Source organism: Mobula birostris, chromosome 15 (assembly GCF_030028105.1).
Source record: "Mobula birostris isolate sMobBir1 chromosome 15, sMobBir1.hap1, whole genome shotgun sequence".
NCBI classification, from domain to species: domain Eukaryota; kingdom Metazoa; phylum Chordata; class Chondrichthyes; order Myliobatiformes; family Myliobatidae; genus Mobula; species Mobula birostris.
This window is the reverse complement of record NC_092384.1, coordinates 26,206,454-26,212,435: the sequence shown is the minus strand read 5'-3', so window position 1 is coordinate 26,212,435 and position 5,982 is coordinate 26,206,454. Positions and strand designations below refer to the sequence as shown.

At 41.2% G+C, this 5,982-nt stretch overlaps 1 protein-coding gene across 1 annotated transcript; it reads right to left on the bottom strand.

Annotated features, from left to right (window-relative positions):
• Positions 1 to 2,927: 2,927 nt before the first annotated feature.
• Positions 2,928 to 5,651, bottom strand: LOC140210266 (agouti-related protein-like). The gene is made up of 4 exons (XM_072279141.1): positions 5,561 to 5,651; positions 5,227 to 5,388; positions 4,434 to 4,501; positions 2,928 to 3,656 (listed from the first exon to the last, which is right to left on the bottom strand). Exons 2-4 carry the CDS (start codon positions 5,381 to 5,383, stop codon positions 3,468 to 3,470), a joined length of 414 nt encoding a protein of 137 aa, XP_072135242.1. The 5' UTR covers positions 5,384 to 5,388; positions 5,561 to 5,651; the 3' UTR covers positions 2,928 to 3,467.
• Positions 5,652 to 5,982: the final 331 nt, after the last annotated feature.

The following is a 5,982-nucleotide window of genomic DNA, read 5'->3' as shown; positions in this document are numbered from 1 at the left end:
GAATTTGTAGAATGCCTATGAGGTGGCCTTTTAGAACAGTTTGTGGTTGAACCCACTAGGGGATAAGTTATTCTGCATTTGATGTTTTGTAATGATCCGGATTGAATTATGAAGCTTAAGGTTAAGTAACCCTTAGGAGACAGTGACCATAATATGATAGAATTCACCCTGGAATGTGAGAGGGAGATTCTAAAGTCAGATGTTTCCATATTGCAGTGGAGTAAAGGCAATTACAGAGGCTTGAGAGAGAAGCTTGCCAAAATCACTTGGAGGAGAACACTAGCAGGGATGATGGAAGAGCAGCAATGACTGGAGTTTCTGGAAGCAATTCAGAAGGCAAGGATAGATACATCCCTAAGAAGTATTCTGAAGGCAGGATGACACCACCGTGGTTGACAAGGGAAGTCAAAGCCAACATAAAAGCCAAAGAGAGGACAGTGTAATAGAGTTAAAATTAGTGGGAGGTCAGAGGATTGGGAAGCTTTTAAAAACCAACAGAAGGCAACTAAAAAGCCATAAGGAGGGAAAAGATGAAATATGGCTCTGGGCCTATACTCACTGGAATTTAGAAGAATAAGAGGGGATCTCATTGAAATCCATTGGATGTTGAAAGGCCTGGATAGAATGAATATGGAAAGGATGTTTCCTATAGTGGGGGAGTTTAGGACCAGAAGACAAAACCTCATAATAGAGAGGCATTGATTTGCAATGGAGATGAGGAGGACTTTCTTCAGCCAGTGAGTGGTGAATCTGTGTAATATGTTGCCACAGGCAGCTGAGGAGGCCAAGTCATTGGGTATATTTAAAGCAAAGGTTGATAGGTTCTGATTAGTCGGGGTGTGAAAGGTTATGGGGAGAAGGCAGGACAATGGGTTTGAGAGGGAAATGGATCAGCCATGATCAAATGGTGGAGCAGACTCAATGAGCTGAATGGCCTAATTCTGTTCCTGTATCTTATGGTGTTCAAAATGACAATTTTTTCCTCCTCATTGAATAATATTCAAGATCCATTTTTCACCCTGACTGGAATATTGATCATCTTCAACCTTCAATACAACTTCATAGATTTGCCCTGACTGCTTTATCCATCCAGGGTTATCGCAACTCTGGACCATTCCAGTCTGCGGCTGCAGATCTCTGCAACTTCACACAGTGCTGTTCTCTGCTTGAACACGGAGATCACCCTAACGCCCAGCTCAGAGAAAGAGATTTCATCTGTTTTCCCTTCAGCTCCCAAGAGCAGGCAGAGTGGACACAGACATGGTCTTTCCCTCCACCCATCCTCTTTATTCCCTCACTTCCTTCACTCCTCCTGCTTTGTCTCCCTTTGCTTTGTTTTTTGCTCCCCCTGTCCTCCCTTCATCTCTCCCTTCCTTCCCTCCCCTCGTTCATTTCGGCTTAAAGCTTCAGTGTGGGCTGATAAAAATTGTTGAGTGTCAAAACATTTCCTAATTCTCATTGACAGCTGCACTAACCGGAGCACTCAGATTGAGTATTGAACATTTAGAAAACAAACATCTGCATCTTAATTGGACAACCTTAGATCTGTATTACCAGCTGCCATTGGAAATCTGAGGAGAATTATGTCATGAAGTCAGTTATAATGCTGTGTTGACCTGACCCCAACAACACAATTACTGCTGTCCAGTTGGATACGTGTTAAAGAGCCTGATTGAAGCACTCTCCACGATAACGAAAGGAATTTCTTGCAGGTTGCTTGTTTTTTCTGGTGCCTTTCGCTCTGCAGTTCACAGAGCCCTCAGCATTGTCAAGGACACCTCCCATTCGTCCCAAAACCTCCTTGACCTCCTACCATCACATAGGAGGTAGCACAGAATTAGAACAAGGAATGTTTTGCTGGATAACAGCTTCTTTCCCCTGGCTGTAAGACTTCTGAACACCCTGCTACCACCTAGGATACGTGATCTGTGACAGTGGCAGAAGCACTGTACTGTTGTACGTTTAACCATATGTCATATACGCTATCTGTTAATATCAACTTTTGTGATGTATGTGATATATGTACTGTCTTTGGCATCTTCGTTCCAGAAGGACATTGTTTCATTTAGCACTATACGTGTGTACATTTGAGCGACAATAAACTTGATATTGAACTTGAAGCTGTAACTGTTTAGTGCTTCCTGGAGTTGCTTTGAATGAAGCAGCCTGCAGAGAAAGGTGTGCAAGTTCTGAAGGGCTCTCATCGCGAGTCGCTTGTAGACCAGGCGCTGGGGGGACATTGAACGGAGGCTGAGAGAATGAGGAGGGGTGAGGGTGGGACAGGCTGCCTGAAGAATAGGGAAAAGGTGGGGCACTCCACAGAAAGACGGAGCATCTGGTGAGTGCTTACTCTACCGTCACTTGGCAAAGAATCTCAAGATACCCAGAGTTCCATGAGGACATGGAAAAATGCCCTTTGTAGGACTCCACGTGAGAATGAACTGGTAACAGAGAGATAAATGGGGGACTGCTCTGATGGGAGCATCAGGAGAGCTGCTGAAGACTTGATGAACCAAATGGCCTCCTTCAATAGTGTAAAGTTGTATGAAAATTAAATGTTAAGCTTTTGATAACTTAGGAACCTTTGAAAATTAAACGACTAATGCCACCACTTTCCCACGACCAAAGAAACTTCAGAGATCATGGAGGGGTTACACTGAACATCAGGGGAAAACTGGTAATGCCAAACCCATGAGATAATCAATCTCAGGTCCTAAATTTGTACCAGACTGAGATTCTAGAAGCAGCTTCCGCAAGCAGAAGTATATTTCAGCAACATGAGTGCCCTCTAGGTCATCGCTATCAACTAAGGATGAACAATATTTAAACTTTTAATTGGTAAGATATTGCAGAATTGAAATTACCTTTCTTTGTTCTGTTTATTTGAGTAGACATGGTTAAAGTTTCTCTTCAAAGTGCAAAGAAAGACACTTCTGTGTAATACATTTGTATTCTACAAAATGTAACAAAGCCCTCCCCCTCACCCCAAATAACTGGTAGCAAATTTAAAGAATTTTTTAATTGCCCTTATGGTAAAAACTGAGCTGTCAATTAGCCAAATAATTCACCAAATTCTCTCTGTCATTAAAAATTTTGGGGCATTTGTGACAAATTACTGGTAGATCCATTATTTCCTATCACAACAGGAGTTTAAGAAAAGTTTGGATATGTACGTGGATGAGAGGGGTATAGAGGGCTATGGTTTAGGGACTAGGCAGAAGACCAGTTTGGCATGGAGTAGATGGGCTGAAGGGCCTAGTTCTGTGCTGTAGTGCTCTATGACTCTCTCACACTAAATTAAGAGCTGAGCTGGGCTGCACTCCACTGCAAGTTTGTCCTTCACATCTAAGTAAAACGTTTATTTCAACTGCAAACTTACAAGTTGCACATGGAAAGCAACATAACATAATATAAATCTGTTTACATCTAAAACAGAAAAGTTGTCAACAGAGAGGACATGTAAAAAGCTAGTTCTTGCCCTTGTCACAGTCACTACCAATTTTCCTGCAGTAACAAATAGCATTAAAGAATCTGCAGTAACAAATGGCGCATGGATCACAGCAAGGCAGAGCATGGCCAAAGCAGGACTCTAGGTGTCGAACGCATCTCCTGGGCGAACGCTCTGATCTATCCATCTCGACTGCATCGAACATCAGCTGTAAGAGAAAATGTTAAAGTTTACAGAATATGAAATGTCACATACCATTTTCAATTTCTCCAAATTTGCAACGAGAATAACTAGTTGCATTTAACATTTAAGCATGGGCTACAGACTATATATACTGTGGGTCAAATGGTCACCTAGTTCTTTAAGGAGATATGATGCCGTAAACCTGGAACTATGTAAACCAGCATTGCCTCTTCCTTATATAAGTCAGGGAGTGGTTAAACCAACCTGGGCTAGACCGGGTAAGGAGGGTGTCTTGGCATTCAGCAGAGCTAAGCCTGTCAATAGGCAGATGCCTCCAGCTTACTCTGCTTTAAGAAACACAAGGCAACAGAATTGACCTCATACAGATTAGCTGAGGCTGAAAAATGCAGGTCTTGTTGGTGCTGGAGAGGACAGAACATAATTGCAGAAACACCTAAGGTACCCCAATATCACAGTGCCGTTGGGATTAAAAATTGTGTGAGACTATTTCCTCATTCATAATTTTCTTTTATTTTAGCTAAGAAACAATTTTATATTAAATAAGCACAATTCATATTAAAGAATCCTAAATATTAAATAGCAGATGATTGTGTACTAATGTTGGGCCAGAACAGTGAATAACAGAATTTAATTGAACTGCTGATGCCTCACCTTGAAATCGTATTATATTTTATGATTTTTGTCATAAAAAGTCAAATTTGAAATGTAATTAAAACTTAATCAGTTTACCGGAATCAGTCACTCTGCCTTTGGAATGATAATATATAAAAACTGGATTTACCTTAGGATTGAGCATCATCTTTTCTGACATTTGATGTTCTTTTTCCAATGTGGGTTTAGTCAGTGGACCTGAATTCACAACATTAACAGAATTCGTCAAATGTCTATCCTGTTGTTCATGCAAACATTAAATTTCAGTGCATGAAATGGTGACTTGGTAGATGGCAATAATATTGACCTAAAATAAAGGCTGCCGCACAAACCATTATCTACCTTTCTCAAAGGATTTGTGTTCTACTGCATTAACATTCCCCAGAAGTTTGGAGAAGAACCAAGAGAATTAAGTGAGTAGTGACAAACAAAACTGACAGAGTGAACTGTAAGAACAAAGAATAAGAGACAATAGAAAGGCACTCAATCTCCAACAGACTCTCAGCCATACAGGAGACTCACTCAATGGTAAAGTGAGGTTTAAGAGTAAATTATTTCTAAAGGTGACAGAGCACAACAAAAGTATGTTCTGGGGGTAATGTCAGGGATATCCAAAATGAGTTTTACACTGCTAATTAGAGACTACTCCAACAAACTACCTATGTACATTGAATGAGAGTATTGGCTTCACGGTTAACAAGAGCTGGTCACTCAATTTTCTTCCAGTGAAATATATTTTTGTAGGTTTCCTATGCGGAACCTGTACGACGCTCTCCCACTAGAGTCATAAATCCATTCAATATTCTTGGATAAAATGCAACAGTCAACTGTGACTGAAGCAGTAGGTAATTAGTCACGCTGAGAGCCTCAGACCAGGATTAATGCAGAGAGTGCAGAATTAAATGGAGATGGTTAATACCCACCTGCAGCAGAAAATAGGGTCTTGCCCCTGCTCAGGGATGTAAAGTCGGCATTTGTGGTCACATCTCTAATGGTGTTGGAATCCAGTTCAGCTCTGATGGCACCGAAGCAGAGAATGAGCTGTAGAGCACAGCAGTAGAGCAGCATGGCATTAACCATGATACCTGCAGGATAATGGCACAACACTCAGCAGGGCAGCAACACCCCACCACAAGAAAAATAATCTGTTTCTATTAATACACTGAGCAATAACCCTACTCTCTCTATCATCAGCGTATAACGCATCTGCTGAAGTTGGATCTCAGAAATCACTTTGATTTAATAATCTCCATTTACCTGCAAGGAACAGCTCATGAAGTGAAAGTGAACTTTTTCCTTCCCCAGTCGGTGGTTGCTGAGAGCTGCTATTCTTTTTTGAACTCCTGTGTTCACACTTCCTGGTTTATATCGACTGGATTTATTAACTTCAACGTCACACTGACGCCATCACTGAAATGGGATTTGGATCCACCTCTAGCAATGTTTCTTTAAAGTCACCTAATTTAGTTTCATGTTAGTCCTGACTGAGTGAATAGCATTCTCAGTCAGAAAGCTGTACATTTGAGTCCTACTGCAGAGATCTGAGCACAAAATCCAGCGTGCCACTTTAGTACAATGCTGAAGAGCAGTGAACTATTAGAAGTCTTTTCTTTCCATAAGGCATTGATTAAAATTCCATTTCAGGTCACAGGGCATTATCTGATGTGCCCTTCCCAGGC